The sequence below is a fragment of the Coregonus clupeaformis genome, unplaced genomic scaffold (assembly GCF_020615455.1).
Source record: "Coregonus clupeaformis isolate EN_2021a unplaced genomic scaffold, ASM2061545v1 scaf0072, whole genome shotgun sequence".
In the NCBI taxonomy this organism is placed as follows: domain Eukaryota; kingdom Metazoa; phylum Chordata; class Actinopteri; order Salmoniformes; family Salmonidae; genus Coregonus; species Coregonus clupeaformis.
In genome coordinates this window covers 578,989-602,500 of record NW_025533527.1, presented here as the reverse complement: position 1 = coordinate 602,500, position 23,512 = coordinate 578,989, and the positions used below count along the sequence as shown (strand labels likewise).

The 23,512-nt window shown below is 42.3% G+C and overlaps 1 protein-coding gene across 2 annotated transcripts in view; it reads right to left on the bottom strand.

The window, feature by feature from the left end:
• The window catches only part of LOC121553711 (attractin-like protein 1), a 332,670-nt gene that overhangs the window by 103,202 nt on the left and 205,956 nt on the right, over positions 1-23,512 (bottom strand). For both annotated transcript variants that reach the window (XM_045213019.1, XM_041867035.2), the window contains one exon: positions 11,205-11,266. In XM_045213019.1, coding sequence (XP_045068954.1) covers positions 11,205-11,266 — 62 coding nt within the window. The remainder of the gene's footprint in view (positions 1-11,204; positions 11,267-23,512) is intronic.

The window sequence follows — 23,512 nt, the reverse complement described above, 5'->3', positions numbered from 1 at the left end:
TCAACTGTACTATGATGTTTTACAAAAGTTCTGAACCTTTCTATTCTCATTGTTTCTACAGTTTGTGAATTGAAAATAAACATTTTTGCTAAAAGTATTATTATATTCTTGATCGATTGACTATGACTTTTCAGATCACCCAGTAGTGCTATCTGCAGGGTCAGCTCCATGCAAATATTGCAATCCTTCAGCCATTCCTGGACCTGTGTCAGAAAGCACTGTCACACAGAATTACCCTAATGCCAATGACATCTGGAGGTTAGATCACACAAAGCCGGTCTTTCAACCAGAGCTTTTACAAATCCTGGAGGCCAACGCACCAAACCGCCAAGGCTGGAAGTCAATTAGAGACAAGAGTCCAAGACAATCGCTATCTTTACAACGCCTTCCGTGTAGAGCTAGAAAATACCGCAGTAGCAATGACCACATCATAAAGGACTAAAGAGTTGTAATTAGTGTGACATTTCCAAGCCAAGCCAGCATAAAGACTGTGGATATTCTCTCTCACCACATGTTCTGGAAAACCACTAGTACATCAACTATCAGACTGAGGAATTTGCCTAGTTAGTGGTGTACCAAATACAGTACTTTTTTTTACTGTTTTATTTATTAACCTTTATTCAAGCAGGGAGTCATGCTGAGACCATGTTCTCTTTATCAGATATGCCCTGCATGAGCACATCAATAAACACCAATTACACTATACATACAGTTGAAGTATGTATAGTGGGTGGTCCTCTGTAGCTCAATTGGTAGAGCATGGCGCATGGCGCTTGTAACGCCAGGGTAGTGGGTTCGATCCCCGGGACCACCCATATGTAAAAATGTATGCACACATGACTGTAAGTCGCTTTGGATAAAAGCGTCTGCTAAATGGCATATTATTATTATTATACATACACTTAGGTTGGAGTCATTAAAATTCGTTTTTCAACCACTCTACACATTTCTTGTTAACAAACTATAGTTTTGGCAAGTCAGTTAGGACATCTACTTTATGCATGACAAGTAATTTTTCCAACAATTGTTTACAGACAGATTATTTCACTTATAATTAACTGTATCACAATTCCAGTGGGTCAGAAGTTTACATACACTAAGTTGACTGTGCCTTTAAACAGCTTGGAAAATTCCAGAAAATGATGTCATAGCCTTAGAAGCTTCTGATAGGCTAATTGACATCATTTGAGTCTATTGGAGGTGTACCTGTGGATGTATTTCAAGGCCTACCTTCAAACTCAGTGTCTCTTTGCTTGACATCATGGTAAAATCAAAAGAAATCAGCCAAGACCTCAGAAATAAAATTGTAGACCTCCACAAGTCTGGTTCATCCTTTTTGATAATTTCCAAACGCCTGAAGGTAACACGTTCATCTGTACAAACAATAGTACGCAAGTATAAACACCATGGGACCACGCAGCCGTCATACCGCTCAGGAAGGAGACGTTCTGTATCTTAGAGATTAACGTACATTGGTGCGAAAAGTGCAAATCAATCCCAGAACAACAGCAAAGGACCTTGTGAAGATGCTGGAGGAAACAGGTACAAAAGTAACTATATCCACAGTAAAACGAGTCCTATATCGACATAAGGCTACCCAAAACGTTTAACCCAAGTTAAACAATTTAAAGGCAATGCTACCAAATACTAATTGAGTGTATGTAAACTTCTGACCCACTGGGAATGTGATGAAAGAAATAAAAGCTGAAATAAATCATTCTCTCTACTATTATTCTGACATTTCACATTCTTAAAATGAAGTGGTGATCCTAACTGATCTAAGACAGGGCATTTTTACTAGGATTAAATGTCAGGAATTGTGAAAAACTGAGTTTAAATGTATTTGGCTAAGGTGTATGTAAACCTCCGACTTCAACTGTACCTATATACACATTGATTACACAGTACATGAAAAGCAAAACACAATCATATGAAACAAACACATTCTTCAGTAAAAAAGAAAACTGTATGGTACATACTTCGAGTTTTCACTATAACCATTCGTGTGCATGCAATATTGTGAAAATGTAGATATGGCATAAAAATTGCTATGACAGGTTTGATTAAATATGACCAGAATAGCCTATGACCGACTTCTTCACCAATGTCTTAAAACTGTGGGAAAATAACTAAATAATCAAGTCTCACACAACCCTATGATGGCTGTAGCTCCATATTGCTGTCAGGAGTGTAACTAGGATGGTTGGGAACAGAATCTTCCTCCCCTCCAACACTGCTCATTGTCTTGGCCATATTTCAAAGCACAATCAGTCCAACATTCCACATCAAATCTATTAACTCAGCCAGCAATTAATCCAAAACGGGGCGGCTTACTGCACTAATGGGGAGAGGAGAGGGCTAACTGTCGCTATTCTATAGGTATTAGGGGGAGGTGAGCGTGAAAGCTGATTCCAGTCCCTGTCGTGGAGCATACTCTTCTTGGGGTTTCTTACACATATACATTAATGGCTTTAGCTAAGTCATCCGCAACCAATGAGATTCAAACCAATGAGTTACATGTGCAGTTCTGGGGTGGATGGAGGGCTGGGTGGGATGGATATACACTGAGTGGACAAAACATTAGGAACACCTTCGTCATATTGAGTGGTACACCCCTTTGCCCTCAGAACAGCCTCAATTGTTTGGGGCTTGGACTCTACAAGGTGTCGAAAGCCTTCCACAGGGATGCTGGCACATGTTAACTCCAATGCTTCCCACGGTTGTGTCAAGTTGGCTGGATGTCCTTTGGGTGGTGGACCATTCTTGATACTGAAACTGTTGAATGTGAAAAACCCAGCAGCGTTGCAGTTCTTGACACACTCAAACCGGTGCGCCTGGTACTACCATACCCCACATACACAATCCAGGTCTCAAATGTCTCAAGGCTTAAAAATACTTACAGTGGGGAAAAAAAGTATTTAGTCAGCCACCAATTGTGCAAGTTCTCCCACTTAAAAAGATGAGAGAGGCCTGTAATTTTCATCATAGGTACACGTCAACTATGACAGACAAAATGAGAAATATTTTCCAGAAATTCACATTGTAGGATTTTTAATGATTTTATTTGCAAGTTATGGTGGAAAATAAGTATTTGGTCAATAACAAAAGTTTCTCAATACTTTGTTATATACCCTTTGTTGGCAATGACACAGGTCAAACGTTTTCTGTAAGTCTTCACAAGGTTTTCACACACTGTTGCTGGTATTTTGGCCCATTCCTCCATGCAGATCTCCTCTAGAGCAGTGATGTTTTGGGGCTGTCGCTGGGCAACACAGACTTTCAACTCCCTCCAAAGATTTTCTATGGGGTTGAGATCTGGAGACTGGCTAGGCCACTCCAGGACCTTGAAATGCTTCTTACGAAGCCACTCCTCCGTTGCCCGGGCGGTGTGTTTGGGATCATTGTCATGCTGAAAGACCCAGCCATGTTTCATCTTCAATGCCCTTGCTGATGGAAGGAGGGTTTCACTCAAAATCTCACGATACATGGCCCCATTCATTCTTTCCTTTACATGGATCAGTCGTCCTGGTCCCTTTGCAGAAAAACAGCCCCAAAGCATGATGTTTCCACCCCCATGCTTCACAGTAGGTATGGTGTTCTTTGGATGCAACTCAGCATTCTTTGTCCTCCAAACACGACGAGTTGAGTTTTTACCAAAAAGTTCTATTTTAGTTTCATCTGACCATATGACATTCTCCCAATCCTCTTCTGGATCATCCAAATGCACTCTAGCAAACTTCAGACAGGCCTGGACATGTACTGGCTTAAGCAGGGGGACACGTCTGGCACTGCAGGATTTGAGTCCCTGGCGGCGTAGTGTGTTACTGATGGTAGGCTTTGTTACTTTGGTCCCAGCTCTCTGCAGGTCATTCACTAGGTCCCCCCGTGTGGTTCTGGGATTTTTGCTCACCGTTCTTGTGATCATTTTGACCCCACGGGGTGAGATCTTGCGTGGAGCCTCAGATCGAGGGAGATTATCAGTGATCTTTCATGTCTTCCATTTCCTAATAATTGCTCCCACAGTTGATTTCTTCAAACCAAGCTGCTTACCTATTGCAGATTCAGTCTTCCCAGCCTGGTGCAGGTCTACAATTTTGTTTCTGGTGTCCTTTGACAGCTCTTTGGTCTTGGCCATAGTGGAGTTTGGAGTGTGACTGTTTGAGGTTGTGGACAGGTGTCTTTTATACTGATAACAAGTTCAAACAGGTGCCATTAATGCAGGTAACAAGTGGAGGACAGAGGAGCCTCTTAAAGAAGAAGTTACAGGTCTGTGAGAGCCAGAAAACTTGCTTGTTTGTAGGTGACCAAATACTTATTTTCCACCATAATTTGCAAATAAATTCATTAAAAATCCTACAATGTGATTTTCTGGATTTTTTTCTCTCAATTTGTCTGTCATAGTTGACGTGTACCTATGATGAAAATTACAGGCCTCTCTCATCTTTTTAAGTGGGAGGACTTGCACAATTGGTGGCTGACTAAATACTTTTTTTCCCCACTGTATTTAACCTGTCTCCTCCCCTTCATCTACACTGATTGAAGTGGATTTAACAAGTGACATCAATAAGAGATCATAGATTTCACCTGGATTCACCTGGTCAGTTTATTTCATGGAAAGAGCAGGTGTTCCTAATGTTTGGTACACTCAGTTTATGTATAATTGTGTGTGTGTGTGTGTTGAGGGGCTGAGGTTCAGTATAGTGGATCACATGGACATGAACATGGGGAAGGGGTTTAAAAGACATCCAATCATCCCAACCACTGGATAACATAGCACAAAAACCCAGCAGCAAGGTACACGATCGATACTCAATCCTCAGCACACAATCCACAAATTACCAAAAGAAAGACAACCCAATTCCATCTGTACACCATAGGCTGATTTCTAAGGGAGACCAAACAGTGGATAAGACGATCCCAATTTGTTTACCTTTCTATCTGTGACAAAGAGCACACGAAGCAGTGTTGTTTGTCAAACTGCCTGGAGTATCCCTCAGGTCGCAGTGGCACAGTGTTGATACATTTTGAATTAATTGAGACAGCTGAAAGAGGCTTAATAGCCACTTAGCTTTGTATATTGTCTCTGTGCTGAATTTGAGCGAGAAAAGAAGGAGAGATGATTGCTAATCAGCTGAGAGAGAGGAAAAGAGTAATTGGACCAAACTGAACTGCAATGTCACCAATTACAGTAGCATTGGGGCCAAAGAGGAGAGGCACCATAAACGCTCCTTCAATATTACAATTTTTCTTGCTCATTTAGGGAACTGCTCTGAAAAGGGTGAATGATAGAGAGTAACCACTCTTCAGATAAAAGCTGGTCAAATTAGTTTTTAGCAGTTAATCAGAGTCTCTTAAGCCGTTCACACTGGCAGTTTGAAGTGACTCAAATCTAATTTTTTTGGCATATCTGATTTGTATCCGTTCTTTTTCCTGCAGTCTGAACAGCCAAAAAGCCACATTTCAAACCACCTTCGTAGGTGGTTTAAATTCAGATACAAGTCTGATTTCTGGCCATGCGACTTGCCTGAACGGTCAAATCTGATTTATTTGCCCTCAAGTGTTTTTTAGACTATTATTTGGCATATCTTGTTGCTTGCTAGCTACTCTGTTGACAGTTTGACAAGAACACGTGGTCGCTAACTAGCTTGTTAATCGTTTACAAACAAATTAGTGAATTTACTAGAAAGCTAAACAGCTACAGTAGCTACCTAGCTAGCTGACTGTCCTGTGGCTAGCCAAAAATGTCTGGTTTTGAAAGTTGGATCATCTTATCTATTGAGGCTTTAAAAGTGTTCTTACACTATAATTCTGAACATTCAAAGCAACTGGGAAATGTCCATGGCAGGCATTGTTGTCACCGTAGCTTGCTACATAACTGATAAGTGATAAGAAGCACGAGCACCACCAACAACCAGCCTACACCACTGCACACACACCCGTCGTTACTATGACAACTAGCATAGCCATGTCAGCCAATGACTGTTGTCTGAACACAAACAAATCCGATTTGGTCACTTGTAACTTGCTGTTTAGTCAGTATTCTAAAAACGGATTTGAAAAACTGACTTGAGCATTAAGGCCTGCAGTGTAAACAAGGCTTTAGAATGCTACTTCATGTTGAGAGTTTAGTGTGAGGTTCAAATGAAGTGAGAACCTTCCAACCTTTCCCCCCCTCTTCTCTCCTGCGTGCATGTGTTACATATAAGCTGTACTGTAGGAGATAGGAGATTCTGTGACTTAAATGACAAACATAACATTTTCACCTGCAAATAGCGCAAATATAGTGAAAGTGTTTCCCCTCATGTGTCAAGCCTTAGTCCCGCGCTCCACACTTTTCTCATCCAAACTTCTCCTTACTCAGACAACCAAAATAATAAAGTCCACTTCTTAATACCAAGGAAGGATAAAAAAAGATTGTCTGCAGCTACATAAGCCACTGTTTCCCCAACTCCAGTCCTCAAGAACCCCCAACAGCACACATTTCTGTTGTAGCACTGGATAAACAGACCTGATTCAACTCGTCACAGGCTTGATGATTAGTTGACAAGTTGAATCAGGTGTGCTTGTTGAGGGCTACAATTAATATATGTGCTGTTGGAGGTACTGGAGGACTGGAGTTGGGAAACACTGGCATAAGCTGTTAAAATGTCTATAGCAGGGACATCAAATCACATTTTATTGGTTCATACACATATTTAGCAGATGTTATTGCAGATGTAGCGAAATGCTTGTGTTCCTAGCTCCAATGGAAATAAGAAATATAGAAATATTAGGACGAGCAATGTCGGAGTCCGGAGTATAAATCTACAGCGCCGTGAAAAATAATTTTTTCCCATTCTGATTTTCTCTATTTTTGCATATTTTTGATAAGGAATGTTATGAGATCTTCAACGAAAACCTAATATTAGATAAAGGGAACCTGAGTTTACAAATAAAGAAAATTGATACTTATTTTATTTATTTAATTAACAAAGTTATGCAACATCCAATTCCCCTGTGTGAAAAAGTAATCCCCCCTACCTTTAGCTGCAATGACTGCAACCAAATGCTTCCTGTAGTTGTTGATCAGTCTCTCACATCGCTGTGGAGGAATTTTGGCCCACTGTTGCATGCAGAACTGCTTTAACTCAGCGACATTTGTGGGTTTTCAAGCATGAACTGCTCGTTTCAAGTCCTGCCACAACATCTCAATTGGGATTAGGTCTGGACTTTGACTAGGCCATTTCAAAACTTCAAATGTGTTGCTTTTTAACAATTTTCATGTAGACTTGATTGTGTGTTTTGGATCATTGTCTTGCTGCATGACCCAGCTGCACTTCAGCTTCAGCTCACAGACGGATGAACTGACATTTTCCTGTAGAATTCTCTGATACAGAGCAGAATTCAAGGTTGCTTCTATTAAGGCAAGTCGTCCAGGTCCTGAGGCAGCAAAGCATCCCCAAACCATCACACTACCACCACCATACTTGACCGTTGGTATGAGGTTCTAACTGTGGAATGCAGTGTTTGGTTTTCGCCAGGCATAATGGGACCTAGCGTTGAATAGTCCTTACCACGGGTACTTCCTATTTGAGTTTTTGCCTATAGGAAGGGAGGAGCAGAATGGAGGCGTGATCTAATTTGCCGAAGGGAGGGCGGGGGACGGCCTTGTAGCCGTATTGGAAGGGAGAATAACAATGGTCGAGAATTTTTTATGCCCGAGTAGCGCAGGCAATGTGTTGGTAAAACTTCGGTAGTGTTTTCCTCAGATTTGCTTTATTAAAGTCCCCAGCTACAATAAATGCATTCCTCATGTTTCCATTGTCCAGTGTAGTTCCTTGAAAGCCGTCGTGGTGTCGGCTTGAGAGGGAATATACACGGTTGTGACGATGACCAAAGATAATTATCTCGGGAGGTAATGGGGTCGACATTTGATTGTGAGGTATTCTAGGTCGGGTGAACAAAAGGACTTGAGTTCCTGTATGTTACCACAATCACACCATGAGTAGTTAATCATGAAACATACACCTCAACCTTTCTTTTTCCCCGGAGAGTTCATTATTCCGGTCATCTCAGGTGTCTATTTTGAAGGGGCCCTCTCAGACAACAGCTACTTTATCTGGCTGAAGTCACTCAGTTCAGCAATGACATGGCAACATATCAAATCACAGTGACAGGGAGGCAGGATTTGAAGGCACTGTGGCATAGTCACACACACAAACACACACAGCGCCAGACACCCAAGGAGTCAGACAGATAGGCAGACTAGGTGTACTGTACAGTAAAGATAATTGCAGAAATATATATAGCTTGCCAGACACACACACAGAGAGTCACTCAAACAGGTGTACTAAGAGAGTAACAGAAGAGAGATGCTACAGGAGAGGCATGTAGAGGGGACAAACAAACAGGGTCAAATGATCAATCTACTGAACTGTTGTTAGAGTACCTGAAACCAGAAGATGACTGGTAAAATCTAGGATTGCATACTAACTAACTCAGGATTGGAGAAAGAGAACCAAAGCACAGAGTATTTAACTCTGAGGTTCTAGATCTCTCTCGTCCTCTCGCTCTCCCCCTCTCTCTCTCCCTCTCTCGCTCTCCCCCTCTCTCTCTCGCTCTCTGTGGTGCCAGCTCCATCATGTCAGTGTGCTGTACCCTCAGCCTGCAGGGCTCTCCTCACACACTGGGGCAACGCAGCTCTGCCGCCCTGCCACTTCAGCTCTTATACACATCAATGGAGCACAGCCAACACACACACACAGGCGCGCATACACACACACACACACACACACACACACACACACCCCGAGGCATGCAGACACAAACATGCAATGGACCTTGCACCCTCACATGCATAACCTACATTTACACAGACACATTCACAACCATGTTAACATAGCCACAACCTCTGACATACAGTGGGGAAAAAAAGTATTTAGTCAGCCACCAATTGTGCAAGTTCTCCCACTTAAAAAGATGGGAGAGGCCTGTCATTTTCATCATAGGTACACGTCAACTATGACAGACAAAATGAGATTTTTTTTTCCAGAAAATCACTTTGTAGGATTTGTAATGAATTTATTTGCAAATTATGGTGGAAAATAAGTATTTGGTCAATAACAAAAGTTTCTCAATACTTTGTTATATACCCTTTGTTGGCAATGACACAGGTCAAACGTTTTCTGTAAGTCTTCACAAGGTTTTCACACACTGTTGCTGGTATTTTGGCCCATTTCTCCATGCAGATCTCCTCTAGAGCAGTGATGTTTTGGGGCTGTCGCTGGGCAACACGGACTTTCAACTCCCTCCAAAGATTTTCTATGGGGTTGAGATCTGGAGACTGGCTAGGCCACTCCAGGACCTTGAAATGCTTCTTACGAAGCCACTCCTTCATTGCCCGGGCGGTGTGTTTGGGATCATTGTCATGCTGAAAGACCCAGCCACGTTTCATCTTCAATGCCCTTGCTGATGGAAGGAGGTTTTCACTCAAAATCTCACGATACATGGCCCCATTCATTCTTTCCTTTACACGGATCAGTCGTCCTGGTCCCTTTGCAGAAAAACAGCCCCAAAGCATGATGTTTCCACCCCCATGCTTCACAGTAGGTATGGTGTTCTTTGGATGCAACTCAGCATTCTTTGTCCTCCAAACACGACGAGTTGAGTTTTTACCAAAAAGTTATATTTTGGTTTCATCTGACCATATGACATTCTCCCAATCCTCTTCTGGATCATCCAAATACACTCTAGCAAACTTCAGACGGGCCTGGACATGTACTGGCTTAAGCAGGGGGACACGTCTGGCACTGCAGGATTTGAGTCACTGGCGGCGTAGTGTGTTACTGATGGTAGGCTTTGTTACTTTGGTCCCAGCTCTCTCTTTGGAGTGTGACTGTTTGAGGTTGTGGACAGGTGTCTTTTATACTGATAACAAGTTCAAACAGGTGCCATTAATACAGGTAACAAGTGGAGGACAGAGGAGCCTCTTAAAGAAGAAGTTACAGGTCTGTGAGAGCCAGAAATCTTGCTTGTTTGTAGGTGACCAAATACTTATTTTCCACCATAATTTGCAAATAAATTCATTAAAAATCCTACAATGTGATTTTCTGGATTTTTTTTCCTCAATTTGTCTGTCATAGTTGACGTGTACCTATGATGAAAATTACAGGCCTCTCTCATCTTTTTAAGTGGGAGAACTTGCACAATTGGTGGCTGACTAAATACTTTTTTCCCCCACTGTATGTGATCTATTTTTTCCCCTTTGCCTAAAGCCTCTTATCAACTGAGGCAACACAGGGGGGCACATATACTGCTTCTACTACCAATTGGATGCATCACACAGGACCCATGATGCACAGGGAAGGTTCTATTTAGTGTGATATAATTATAACTGCACTTGATCACTGCAGTAAACTTAACAAGGCATGGTAAGAGCAGAGGATAAACACAGAGAATGACAATATATCTAGAAATCTGCAAAAAATGAAAATGCATGCTTCAGAAGGTGCTTGCGAAAGACGACAGTGAGTGAGAAGGAAGACAGTGTGCGTGCCACTACGAAACATGACACAGTGGAGCAACTTGACTGAACCATAAACTGGTTCAGAATGATGACATCTGGGTATGGTGGCCTAAAGGCTACCCACGTCCGGCTGAGGACACCAGCACACAACTCACTCACAGAACACAACACACCGTCTGCTCATTCAGTGAAACTGAAGTTAGCCTGGAGACAGCAGACCATTACAGATGTAGGATCTTGAGCCAGTTTGCTACAGCAGGAAAATAATCCTGCAGCAACAGGAAATATGAATTATTATGTGGATTATAATGAATGGACATTTTTGTAGGGGTTGATAAATGTTTCTTTAGGGCAAATCAAGTCTGACATTTCTAAGTGGAAATTACAAACTTTAGAAGCCTTTTAAAAACTCAAATACACTACAAGTTTATTTACACTACAAATTTGCAATTCCGAGCAAAAAAAAAGAGTGATCAAAATAAGATCCTACATCTGTAGGTCTGTTCCCTTCCTGTCACTCATTAGATATCTACTATCCACAGGTAAGATTATGCGGGTGGTGCCAAACAGCTATCTCACACATGGAACACAAATTCTCCGGAACTTTTCTCCTGTTGTCTTTTTTATTAAGCAGCAAGGGATTTAGCATGGAGAAAGTGATATTTGTTTGCCTTTTTAGTTCCATCTAAATGGTACGTACCTGAAAAATGTGACGAAAAACTGTACCAGGTCCATGATGCTGTTGTGTTGGGAGAAGGCGATCTATGGGAGGAAGGACCGAGAAGGGAAGTATGTGAGGAGGATAGGAAAGACATTGAATGCATTACATACAGTGGACAGATTGATAATACCTTGATAAAACATATGGTGTTGACAAGAAAACAGAAGTAGACAGAATTTCCGTTAGAAGAATTCAAGACAGTGGTTCATGTAAGAGCACTACACTGCAAAAGGAGTTCAAGAGGTCAAATGATCATCGAAACATTTTACATTTTTTGACATTTTAGTCATTTAGCAGACGCTCTTATCCAGAGCGACTTACAGTTAGTGAGTGCATACATCTTCATACTGGCCCCCCGTGGGAAACGAACCCACAACCCTGGCGTTGCAAGCGCCATGCTCTACCAACTGAGCTACAGGGGACTACAACATCAATAAAAATAAAGTGTAGAAGATATTAACGGGGGCTGAAGTTCCTGATTTAACCTCGGTTTCAATTCTCCTCATTAGGAAATGCGACAGAACGAGTTTTGGGTCTTGGAGGTGTGCTTTGATGTTGGTGTCTCTTGTGTTTGTGTTCAAACGTGGGAAGCGTTTGTACTTTTGCTCTGCCAAAACAGTACACACAGTTACAGTCACTCACCCATCTAAATAACTTGAAACAGTCTAACCAAGTCTTGTGTCTGGAAGTAGCCCAGACTAGCTAGCAAGCTTGCCAACTTCTTTCACCAATTAGCTTCAGCCGGCCGGTGTGTGACTGTAGCAAAATTTGTTTGACTTTGAATAGCCTATTTCTGGGGCTAGACAGGGACCGTCAATGAATTGCACAATGTAAATGGAACAATATTTTCATGTTGCACATATTTTAGTCATCTTATTAAATGCTTTCAATATTTGTATATGAATTTCTACTATTTATAGTTGGTTTGAGGTTTTTAAGTAATTGAAATTGGGAACTATTGACATTTTAAAATATTGTCCCATGTACATTGTGTAATTTAATGATGGTCCCTAACTAGCCCCATAGGAATCCTGAATGTCAAACCTAATTGACCATGGGCATTATGATCGGGTCGAGTGCAGCTGCACTCCGAATTGATGAATACTTGGGTGCTGCCAGCTGTGGGCAGGATTTAAATAAACCCAACCCAAGGAAAACTGTTACGGTACCCTTCATTCCGTGACATACAATTTTATCCTAATTATTTCACAAAACTCTGTTTTGGACGAGACTGACTATGAAAAAATTATCTTATTTACACTTTGTAGTCAATTTTGACAGTAGAATAAATGTTTCTGACTAATATAGATGTCGCATAGGTCGTTTTCTACCAGATACTTTGTTTATTGGCTTCAGTTGCTCTTTAAACTTCATAAGACTTCACCCAAACCATTTAGGAGCCTGGACCCTCTTCACATTTCAAGGCCACGTTAAGATATTGACTCTTTTTTTAATTTATTTTTTATTTCACCTTTATTTAACCAGGTAAGCCAGTTGAGAACAGGTTCTCATTTACAACTGTGACCTGGCCAAGATAAAGCAAAGCAGTGCAATAAAAACAACACAGAGTTACATATGGGGTAAAAAACATAAAGTCAAAAATACAACAGAAAATATATATACAGTGTGTGCAAATGTAGCAAGTTATGGAGGTAAGGCAATAAATAGGCTATAGTGCAGAATAATTACAATAGTATTAACACTGGAATGCTAGATGTGCAAGAGATTATGTGCAAATAGAGATACTGGGGTGCAAAAGAGCAAAATAAATAACAATATAGGGATGAGGTAGTTGGGTGGGCTAATTTCAGATGGGCTGTGTACAGGTGCAGTGATCGGTAAGGTGCTCTGACAACTGATGCTTAAAGTTATTGAGGGAGATAAGAGTCTCCAGCTTCAGAGATTTTTGCAATTCGTTCCAGTCATTGGCAGCAGACAACTGGAAGGAATGGCGGCCAAAGGAGGTGTTGGCTTTGGGAATGACCAGTGAGATATACCTGCTGGAGCGCAGACTACGGGTGGGTGCTGCTATGGTGACCAATGAGCTAAGATAAGGCGGGGATTTGCCTAGCAGTGATTTATAGATGGCCTGGAGCCAGTGGGTTTGACGGACGAACATGTAGTGAGGACCAGCCAACAAGAGCGTACAGGTCACAGTGGTGGGTAGTGTATGGGGCTTTGGAGACAAAACGGATGGTACTGTGATAGACTACATCCAATTTGCTGAGTAGAGTGTTGGAGGCTATTTTGTAAATGACATCGCCGAAGTCAAGGATCGGTAGGATAGTCAGTTTTACGAGGGCATGTTTGGCAGCATGAGTGAAGGAGGCTTTGTTGCGAAATAGGAAGCCGATTCTAGATTTAACTTTGGATTGGAGATTCTTTATGTGAGTCTGGAAGTTGAGTTTACAGTCTAACCAGACACCTAGGTATTTGTAGTTGTCCACATACTCTAGGTCAGACCCGTCGAGAGTGGTGATTCTAGTCGGGTGGGCGGGTGCCAGCAGCGTTCGATTGAAAAGCATGCATTTAGTTGTACTAGTGTTTAAGAGCAGTTGGAGGCTACTGAAGGATTGTTGTATGGCATTGAAGCTCGTTTGGAGGTTTGTTAACACAGTGTCCAATGAAGGGCCAGATGTATACAAAATGGTGTCGTCTGCGTAGAGGTGGATCTGAGAGTCACCAGCAGCAAGAGCGACATCATTGATATACACGGAGAAAAGTGTCGGCCCAAGAATTGAACCCTGTGGCACCCCCATAGAGACTGCCATAGGTCCAGACAACAGGCCCTCCGATTTGACACACTGAACTCTATCTGAGAAGTAGTTGGTGAACCAGGCGAGGCAGTCATTTGAGAAACCAAGGCTATTTAGTCTGCCAATAAGAATGCGGTGGTTGACAGAGTCGAAAGCCTTGGCCAGGTCGATGAAGACGGCTGCACAGTACTGTCTATTATCAATCGCGGTTATAATATCGTTTAGGACCTTGAGCGTGGCTGAAGTGCACCCGTGACCAGCTCGGAAACCGGATTGCATAGCGGAGAAGGTACGGTGGTATTCGAAAGAGACAAACCAAGCCCCGCTCAGGTAATACCTTCCATCCTTTCTAAGTGTTACCGTCGTACTGTTGTCTATACTGCCAGGGGTGTTGTAATCTTGTACCCATTCGTTTGAACTCCACTCTTAGATATGCTATTGTTAGATCAAAAGAGAAGCCACTGTGGTCTGTTCAATGTGGTCTGTTCACAGTGCTTTTAGTTCAAATGTGAATTCCATAAACTTGAATACCGCCTCGGTTTTCAAATCACGTAGAGGGCTTGGGCTGTTGCACGATAGCAACCAAAGCACATGTAAGTCAGTTTATAACATTCCATCATTGGTTATTCTGAGAGTTCCTCATATTGACATTGGCTGCGGACTCAGGCCCTATGGTGAACTAAACGACTATCGCCCCGTAGCACTCACCTCATCATGAAGTGCTTTGAGAGACTAGTCAAGGATCATATCACCTCTACCTTACCTGTATTTAATCACCATATTATTTCAGCAGAGTATCTCTTTGAAATAACTTTTAAGCCTATTCGCAATGATATTGGGCTGGAAACTTGCTGAATGATCAGAGAAATGATAGTCAAAGATTTGCTTTTAGGCTATTTACAGAAAGAAAAGTCCTGGATGCTTTGCTAGCAATAGACAACAAGAAATCCACAGGGGCCAAACAATTGGACCTGGTCTTCTTAAGTGTGCAGCGCCAATCATTGTTGGCTCAATAACCCACATTTTTTATTAAACATTTTTATCAGGAAATATTCAAAAATAATGGAAATCAGCTCTTGTGCTGCCACTCCATAACGACGGGGATAGTAGTGATCTTAATTATTGCCCCATTTCAAGTCTTCTTTGTCTAGCTAAGATTCTTGAATCCTTGGTAACTATACAACTTTGCTCTTTTTATCTGAGAAATTTATTTTGAATGTAAACCAATCAGGGTTTAGGCCTGGGCACAGCACTATTACAGCAACCACTTTAGTTGTTAATGATCCTGTCAATGCTTTAGACACTAAAATGAAATGTGCTGCTTTGTTTGCAGCTTTGTTTGTGGACCTGTCAAAAGCTTTTGATTCTGTTGAACATTATATTTTATTGAAGATGTCCTCAATAGACCTGAGATTCCTGTTCACGGTTCCATGACCTGATATTCCTGTTCACGGTTCCATGATTATATTAGTGAGAGAATTTCTTGAAGTGCATAAAGGTGTACCACAGGGGTCGATTCTGGGACCTGCTCTCTTCACTATTTATATAAACACCATTGGTCAATCTGTTAAAAACGGTAAACTTCATCTATTTGCAGATGATACCATTATATACAGTGCATTCGGAAAGTATTCATACCCCTACACTTTTTCCACAGACCCCTTTCCCTTTACCACATTTTGTTACGTTACAGCCTTATTCTAAAATTGATTAAATAGGTTTTTTTTACCTCATCAATCTACACACAATACCCCATAATGACAATGCAAAAAAATAAAAAAAATAAAACTGGAATATAACATTTACATAACTATTCAGACCCTTTACTCAGTACTTTGTTGAAGCAGCGATTACAGCCTCGAGTCTTCTTGGGTATGACGCCTCAAGCTTGGCACACCTGTATTTGGGGAGTCTCTCTTCATTCTTCTCTGCAGATCCTGTCAAGCTCTGTCAGGTTGGATGGGGCGCGTCGCTGCACAGCTATTTTCAGGTCTCTCCAGAGATGTTTGATCGGGTTCAAGTCTGGGCTCTGGCTGGGCCACTCAAGGACATTCAGAGACTTGTCCCGAAGCCACTCCTGCGTTGTCTTGGCTGTGTACTTAGGGTCGTTATCCTGTTGGAAGGTTAACCTTCGCCCCAGTCTGAGGTCCTGAGCGCTCTGGAGCAGGTTTTCATTAAGGATCTCTCTGTACTTTGCTCCGTTCGTCTTTCCCTCGATCCTGACTAGTCTCCCAGTCCATGCCGCTGAAAAACATCCTCACAGTATGATGCTGCCACCACCATGCTTCACCGTAGGGATGGTGCCAGGTTTCCTCTAGACGTGACGCTTGGAATTCAGGCCAAAGAGTTCAATCTTGGTTTCATCAGACCATAGAATCTCGTTTCTCATTGTCTGAGTCCTTTACGTGCCTCTTGGCAAACTCCAAGCGGGCTGTCATGTGCCTTTTATTGAGGAGTGGTTTACATCTGGCCACTCTACCATAAAGGCCTGATTGGTGGAGTGCTGCAGAGATGGTTTTCCTTCTGGAAGGTTCTCCCATCTCTACAGAGGAACTCTGGAGCTCTGTCAGTGACCATCGGGTTCTTGGTCACCTCCCTGGCCAAGGCCCTTCTCCCCCGATTGCTCAGTTTGGCCGGGCGGCCAGCTCTAGGAAGAGTCTTGGTGGTTCTAAACTTCTTCCATTTAAGAATGATGGAGGCCGTCAAAAGTTTGGACACACTAATTCCAGGGTTTTTCTTTAGTTTTTACTATTTTCTACATTGTAGAATAATAGTGAAGACATCAAAACTATGAAATAACACATATGGAATCATGTAGTAACCAAAAAAGTGTTAAACAAATCAAAATATATGTTATATTTGAGATTCTTCAAAGTAGCCACCCTTTGCCTTGATGACAGCCTTACACAATCTTGGCATTCTCTCAACCAGCTTCATGAGGTAGTCACCTGGAATGCATTTCAATTAGCAGGTGTGACTTCTTAAAAAAAAGTTAATTTGTGGAATGTCTTTCCTTCTTAATGCGTTTAAGCCAATCAGTTGTGTAGTGACAAGGTAGGGGGGTAGGTATACAGAAGATAGCCCTATTCGGTAAAAGACCAAGTCCATATTATGGCAAGAATAGCTCAAATAAGCAAAGAGAAACGACAGTCCATCATTACTTTAAGACATGAAGGTCAGTCAATACAGAACATTTCAAGAACTTTGAAAGTTTCTTCAAGTGCAGTCGTAAAAACCATCATGCACTATGATGAAACTGGCTCTCATGAGGACCGCCACAGGAAAGGAAGACCCAGAGTTACCTCTGCGGCAGATGATAAGTTCATTAGAGTTAACTGAACCTCAGATTGCAGCCCAAATAAATGCTTCACAGAGTTCAAGTAACAGACACATCTCAACACCAGCTATTTAGAGGAGACTGTGTGAATTAGCCTTCATGGTCAAATTGCTGCAAAGAAACTACTACTAAAGGACACCAATAAGAAGAAGACACTTGCTTGGGCCAAGAAACACGACCAATGGACATTAGACCGGTGGAAATCTGTCCTTTGGTCTGATGAGTCCAAATGAGATTTTTGGTTCCAACCGCCATGTCTTTGTGAGACGTAGAGTAGGTGATCGGATGATCTCTTCATGTGTGGTTCCCACCGTGAAGAATGGAGGAGTAGATGTGATGGTGTGGGGGTGCTTTGTGATTTATGGCACACTTAACCAGCATGGCTACCAAAGCATTCTGCAGCGATACGCCATCCCTTCTGGTTTGCACTTAGTGGGACTATAATTTGTTTTTCAACAGTACAATGACCCAAAACACACCTCCAGGCTGTGTAAGGGCTATTTGACCAAGAAGGAGAGTGATGGAGTGCTGCATCAGATGACATGGCCTCCACAATCACCCAACCTCAACCCAATTGAGATGGTTTGGGATGAGTTGGACCACAGAGTGAAGGAAAACAGCCAACAAGTGCTCAGCATATGTGGGAACTCCTTCAAGACTGTTGGAAAAGCATTCATCATGAAGCTGGTTGAGAGAATACCAAGAGAATGACAAGAGTGTGCAAAGCTGTCATCAAGGCAAAGGGTGGCTACTTTTCAAAAATATATTTTGATTTGTTTCACTTTTTTGGTTACTACATTATGTATATTTAGGTCTCAATATGTCAATAGGTTAAATAAAAACAATTACAATTGTGACTGGCTGGATGGATGACTTCTGGAAATTTATCCACATCCATAGTGCTGGTCATGACACTAACACACTTCATGGGTGTACTAATGTGACCCTAACCCTGGGCCAGTGCTCGTCCTGCATTTCAGAGCCAGGAAGGTCTTCTAGCTGCAACACTGCCTGGCTGGTGTTACCTTTCCAATGCCAAGCAGCCAATCAGGCTACAGATAAGCACAGACAGTGTGGGCTGTCCCTCACAGGGCTAAAGAAGAGGGCAATGACAGATCGCCATCACGGTTGACAACTCCGTTGTGTCCTCCTCCCAGAGTGCGAAGAGCCTTGGCGTGACCCTGGACAACACCCTGTCGTTCTCCGCTAACATCAAGGCGGTGACCCGATCCTGTAGGTTCATGCTCTACAACATTCGGAGAGTACGACCCTGCCTTACACAGGAAGCGGCACAGGTCCTAATCCAGGCACTTGTCATCTCCCGTCTGGATTACTGCAACTCGCTGTTGGCTGGGCTCCCTGCCTGTGCCATTAAACCCCTACAACTCATCCAGAATGCCGCAGCCCGTCTGGTGTTCAACCTTCCCAAGTTCTCTCACGTCACCCCGCTCCTCCGCACACTCCACTGGCTTCCAGTTGAAGCTCGCATCTGCTACTAGACCATGGTGCTTGCCTACGGAGCTGTGAGGGGAACGGCACCTCCGTACCTTCAGGCTCTGGTCAGTCCCTACACCCAAACGAGGGCATTGCGTTCATCCACCTCTGGCCTTCTGGCCCCCCTACCTCTGCGGAAACACAGTTCCCGCTCAGCCCAGTCAAAACTGTTCGCTGCTCTGGCACCCCAATGGTGGAACAAGCTCCCTCACGACGCCAGGACAGCAGAGTCACTCACCACCTTCCGGAGACACTTGAAACCCCACCTCTTTAAGGAATACCTGGGATAGGATAAAGTAATCCCCCCTTACCCCACCCCAAAGAAAGAAAAAAAAAACATATTGTAAAGTGGTTATCCCACTGGCTATAAGGTGAATGCACCAATTTGTAAGTCGCTCTGGATAAGAGCGTCTGCTAAATGACGTAAATGTAAATGTAATGTTCATATAAGACAGATATAACAGATTCACATATAAGTTTGCAATAGCCACCTGCTGGGTTTCTGTTCTCTTTGGCACTGAAATAATTTATCAAATAATGCTACTAATTGGGAGGAGACAGAACACAACAGGTGAATGGGCTCTCTGGCCAATCAAGGACATTACTCAATCATAGTAATGCTTTACCTAAGGCTAGTGGTTGCTATGAACCGTTACATAAGGGGACTACTTTTTCTCTGTGATACTAACTGCTTTAGCTGCAGCCCCATAGGTTCCCTCCCATTACAAGATTAGTATGAGAGTTACATGACTAAATTTACCTCCCACATTTTTTAACAAAGTAATAGTAAATGCAAAGTTCTGTGAGAGACTAAACCATTCTATGAACTACTGTGATTTTCTCATGTTTTAGCTCATGCCAGGGGACATGGAATGGCATGTTGATATGTTGGCAGGTAACATTTCTCCACAATGTGTAGTTTTATGTTGTTTATCAGTGGCCTGCTTAACCAAGTTTCCCTGGACTAAGTGGAATAAATCCTGTTTGGTACATACAATGGCAGTAAACACACAGATTAAACTAGAAGGATAAGCATGTGCATTGCTTGCTCTCTGGGGTTTTAGGCTCGGTTTCTGTATAAGCACTTTGTGATAACTGCTGATGTAAAAAGGGCTTTGTAAATACATTTGATTGATTGATTAATTGATTGACAGACCAAGTCCCCCCTGCTCCCCCACCACACGCAAAACTAAGTTCTGCCCGTCACAAAGTATCTCGAAAACACCTGTCATTTACTGTATACAGCACCAGCCTCAGTGCTTTCTTGACTTGGCATCAGTCCAAATGATCAACTCTGTTAACCCCTTCTCCCCATGACTACACCTGTTCAGTGTTGGGCCACGCGGAGCCTGCTGTGAATTCAAAGCCACTGCCTTCAGCTACAACTCCTCAGAAGGGTTCGTGCCCATGCTGAAGTCGTTCACAGAGATTTGATTATTTTGCAGGCATAATTGATTTTCCATTATTTTCACCAAGCTCAGAGCAGAAATCAAACTAATAGAAGGGCCATGAGTTTGTTCATTTTTAATGTCCTCCTCACTTTGAACAGAGGGGAAATGTGTGCTGTTCGACGGAGGGACTTTGTTTCTGGTAGGTAATTCTAGTTCCTATACATTAAAGGTGAGTCAAGACATAACAATGCATGCACTTTACTGGTCAAAAACTCAATGTCTGAAGAATACCTCTGAGGGTACATTGGCAGGGGAGGAAGGGTTTACATGATTTACTGGCATGTAAGTTTCTAGTGAAATTGCCTCCCAATGAAAAACATTGCGAAAGGGTGATTTTTGTCCAGAGGGACACGCTATTAAGAGTAATATCAGATTATAGCCTTGGTCTGCCGTCAATGCACTGTGCCCTCAAGTATACCCACCCCCAGCCCCCCATACACACACACACACACACACACAACCCCTCAACACATCGCGGCTGACGCACGCTGGCGAGGATGGCCTTTAAACTTACGACAGCCGCAGTTGGGAAAGCAACAACAATCAATAAGCAGTGCTGGCCCGGCCCTGTTCTGCAGGAGACGTACAGTGGTAACGTCATCGCCAGGTCTCGTTGGCGCTGGCACTCGAGCAAATCGGCCATATCACTCCTCCTGACATAAGCTGCTTTCATGGACAAAATCCCTTCATCGTAAAAGAGGATCATTCTCCGTCATTTTTTGTTTTATCTCAGCACTCACCTGTGGAATTTTACAAAACCACTTGCCTTTTACTCTGTTCCATTAGAAGTGCTTTGAGGAAAAGGAAGTGAAGTGAACTTGCTAGACTCTGACCCCTTTCAGCAGGTTTTTTACAGAGTGGAGAAGGCCCATTTGTATGGTAGATCAGTTTAAATATGTACATTTGCAATATGTTAATTACGTTCCGTTGAAAGGTGGATTCTTCTAGCCTGCCATAACTGAAAAGGAACATGGATATTATAAATTGCAGGCCAACTGTATTAATAATAAATAGAGGACTGTCAACAGATCACATAAGATGATGGCCTCTGTTCCAGCTCCACTCCCTCTCTACTAGAATCTAATTGTTTGGAGATCAGGTTAAGAATGTAATGAGTGACAGTGCCCTCTAAAGCTGAATAGTAAACCTCTTTGAGTTGCTACGAGTGACCAAACCAAGAGAGAGAAGGGAAGAGACAGTCACAAACCTCTGAAGTCAATGATAAGACTCCAAGGCCCAGAGGCCCACATTAAAGTAACTGTCAAGTGTTTCCAGATTTCTATGAAATATTACCTATAATGAGTTAAATAGTTTTCCTTCCAAAAAAAATGTAATTAAGTATGTTAAAAAGCAGCTTTTCTGTGTTGTAATGGTGTGGGCGTATACTGGTCATAAAAAATATTCATGTGAGTAGACCGCTGATTGGCTAGCTCATCCTCCTCAGCAGTATGACATAATACTCTATGAGGAAATAGCAAGCATTTTTTAAACGGTTTGTTTGAGGTGGGGGTTTTAAGTGTTTATTCTCCAATGTGTGCTTTGGCCACCAATATGGGTATAGCACGAGTCAACAACATTATTTGGGTATGAGTTAACAGAATATGAACTTTTAAACATCCCAAGAAAGTCCAAAAATTTCCTCGGGGACGTCCCCAGGACAAACCGGGAATTTGACAAAACCTCCACGGGACCATGACACAACGTCCCAATAGCTTCCTAAAAATGTCCTCAGGGACGTCCCCGGGACAAGCCAGGAACTAGACAAAACCTCCAGGGGACCATGACACAACGTCCCAAGAATGTCCTGACAACATCCTCAAGGAAGTGTACGGGACAAACTGGGAACTAGACAAAACCTCCAGGGGATCATGACACAACGTCAAAAGAACTTCCTACAAATGTCCTATGGGACGTTCCTGGGACAAACTGGGAACTAAACAAAACCTCCAGAAGAATGTTCAGGGGACCTATAGGGGACCATGACACAACGTCCCGAAAATGTCCTAAAAATGTCCCTGGGACAAACAGATAACTATAAAAGGTCCCCCAGAGAACGTTCCCTATGGGACCATCGTGCGATGTGACTAGTAAGGACTAGTCAAATAAAAGTCCTGAGAACGTCCTAAAAAGGTCCTGACATGGTCCTCAGTGACATCCTGGGAACGTACAGGGAACTAGACAAATGTCCCCCAGAGAACATTCCCTTTGGACCATCACGTGACATTCTTAGAATGTTCTCAGAAGGTCAGTGGGATAACGTTGCGTCGAAACCCTCAAGGGACCTAATGTCGCCGAATGTCCTCAGGACATCCCCAGTTTGCTGGGCTGTGTGCAACTGACCAATAAAGTGATCTTAATCTTTATGTTATTTTGTATCTAAATATTGAATAAAGTCATGAAGTCGTATAGAGAGACATCCTATTTGACCACTTGTATTATACTGAGTTTTTCTATCTGTCATACATGTTATGGGACAATCTGGAGCCAATTGGTCTAAATGTTAACATCCTGAAATGCCTTATCTCCATGTATGATAATATAAAATGTTGTGTTCGAGTCAATGGCTGCCAAACTGATTGGTTCCTGGTTGACATTGGTTTGAAACAGGGTTGCATTTTATCACCTATTCTGTTCATTATCTGATTCTGGCAATCTAGAAAAAGGTGTCTGTTAACAATAAATGAGGGTCTGTTATCTTATATGCAGTTGACATTGTATTGATCTCTGAAACTGAAGATGAGCTTCAATACATTTTCAATATTGTTTTTACTGGGGTGAACAATGGAAACTGAATAACATGTAGACTAAACGAAGGTAGTATACTATAGGAACTCAGCAGTGCCTAGAACCCATTATATTTTCTCCTGTGGTCCTGCCACATTAGATGTCAGGGAGTCCAAGTATTTGGGGATGATTATTAATTAACTTTTTGATTACAATGTGTCTGTTAAGTATATAGCTAACCATGCGAATCGTGCCCTTGGTGCCATTGTTGCAAAGTGTAAAGCCATTAGTGGCCTACCTTTTAAAATGTTTCACTAAACTTTGATTAATTGGTGCTATCTATTATTATTTATGCTGCAGTATTATGGAGGCACAGAAATTATAATAATAATAATAATAATAATATGCCATTTAACAGATAGTGGTGTTAATGCTGTTTTTAACCGTGCCTGCAGATTTGACCTTTGTGTGGGTAAATACATGCCAAATGCTGCTATTCAGGGTGATATGGGCTGGAAAACTCTA